Source organism: Cyprinodon variegatus, unplaced genomic scaffold, assembly GCF_000732505.1.
Source record: "Cyprinodon variegatus isolate N-32 unplaced genomic scaffold, C_variegatus-1.0 Scaffold88, whole genome shotgun sequence".
Lineage (NCBI taxonomy): Eukaryota > Metazoa > Chordata > Actinopteri > Cyprinodontiformes > Cyprinodontidae > Cyprinodon > Cyprinodon variegatus.
This window is the reverse complement of record NW_015150541.1, coordinates 1070416-1071907: the sequence shown is the minus strand read 5'-3', so window position 1 is coordinate 1071907 and position 1492 is coordinate 1070416. Positions and strand designations below refer to the sequence as shown.

At 38.5% G+C, this 1492-nt stretch overlaps 1 protein-coding gene across 7 annotated transcripts in view; it reads right to left on the bottom strand.

Moving 5' to 3' along the window:
- The window catches only part of LOC107083965 (ATP-dependent 6-phosphofructokinase, platelet type-like), a 41270-nt gene that overhangs the window by 20763 nt on the left and 19015 nt on the right, over positions 1-1492 (bottom strand). For all 7 annotated transcript variants that reach the window (XM_015373575.1, XM_015373569.1, XM_015373573.1 and 4 more), the window contains exons 11-12: positions 691-755; positions 483-552 (exon numbers count right to left, since the gene is read on the bottom strand). In XM_015373575.1, coding sequence (XP_015229061.1) covers positions 483-552; positions 691-755 — 135 coding nt within the window. The remainder of the gene's footprint in view (positions 1-482; positions 553-690; positions 756-1492) is intronic.

The following is a 1492-nucleotide window of genomic DNA, read 5'->3' as shown; positions in this document are numbered from 1 at the left end:
AATGTGAAAGTCACTTGCCCAAAGGGCACCAAAGTGAGGAGGGTGTCTTCTTGATGATGTGCTGCACTCATTTGTAGCCCAGAAAGGTTGGTTTTCTTTCATCTGATCAGATCATTCTCTCCAACAAATAGCCCATTAACCATTGTTTGTAACTTTATCCATTTTTAAATGTCTTTTAATCTGATTTCCAAGACTTGGGATGATGTGAGAATGTATGCACTGGAATACTTGTGTTTTGGTGAAACTAGCTATTTATAAGGCATCTTGTTTTTTTCCAAGAACCCAGCAGTCACATCAGCACAGTGCATCAGGCCTGCAGTATCTGAGTCATTACTTGTGGGTAGAACCTCAGGACTGTAATAAATAATTCAATATATCTGAGGGTTAGCGAGGTCGTTTCTGGCTCCCGGGAAACAACCTGCTCTCTGGGCGTATAATGCGGCGGGCTGGTGTATGTGTGAAACTCGATGTTTTGTACTCACAACAGGCAGTTCAGACTCTGGTTTACGGTGAGCCAGCAGTTTGTACGTCCTCAGGTTGTTTTCAAAGCTCCTGTAAAACACAAGCGAACACCGTCAGCTCTCGTGTTCCTCTTTAAACTTTTCCTCTGATGCGTGTCAGCTCACTAAAAAACAAGCGACCAAAGTGAAATCGGTCAAATAAAGATGAAAGATTTCCCCGCCATCGTACCTGCCCCGGAGCTTAACCGCCTCCTCGAACCGTTTCTGGTCCATGGCCTTCTGGACCTCTTGAGTCTGAGGAAAAGTGGGGGGAGTGTAATGTTTAGATTCAGCTTTAGCAAACACCAACACCGTTGTTTAAAGGGCAAACTCCACCATACTTTAAAGCTTTAAACACATGAAAAAGAAATTAATCCGCTTTAATTTCTCTGATGTCTTTCAAAGCAGAAAAGTCACTTTCACAAGAATTACATCATTCACAGATAGCACTGACAGAAGTGCAACCTTTGGAGCCACGCCTTCTAATCTAAGACTCTATAATCATAAACTGATGATAACATAGCCTATATTAGACCAGAACTTTACTGCCACGTGTTTGTTCATTTAATAAAAATTATTTTCAGATAAAAAGCCAAATGTGTCAAATGACTGTGAATCTTACTGTCAACACAAGAGAAGAATAAAATAAGCGCTCTTACTCCCCTTAAACAGGTTTGTGAAAGTAAATAGATCTTGAAGGTGGTCTTTTCCCAACTAATTAAAAACATTGTCATCAGTTCTGACCTTCTGTGTTACAGGAAATTGCAATACACTGGAAAAAATATAAATATAAATATAAATATGTCATTTTTTCTTAAAATAAGTGCATTTGTCCTTGGATTAAGGAGGTAAAAGAGACATCTTGCCAATGGAACAAGACAATTTACACTTAAAATAAGAAAACATACATTAATTCTCTTATTTCAAGTGCATATTATTCAAATATGTTACTTTAACAGTAAAAATACTCATTCCATTGGCAAACGATCTCA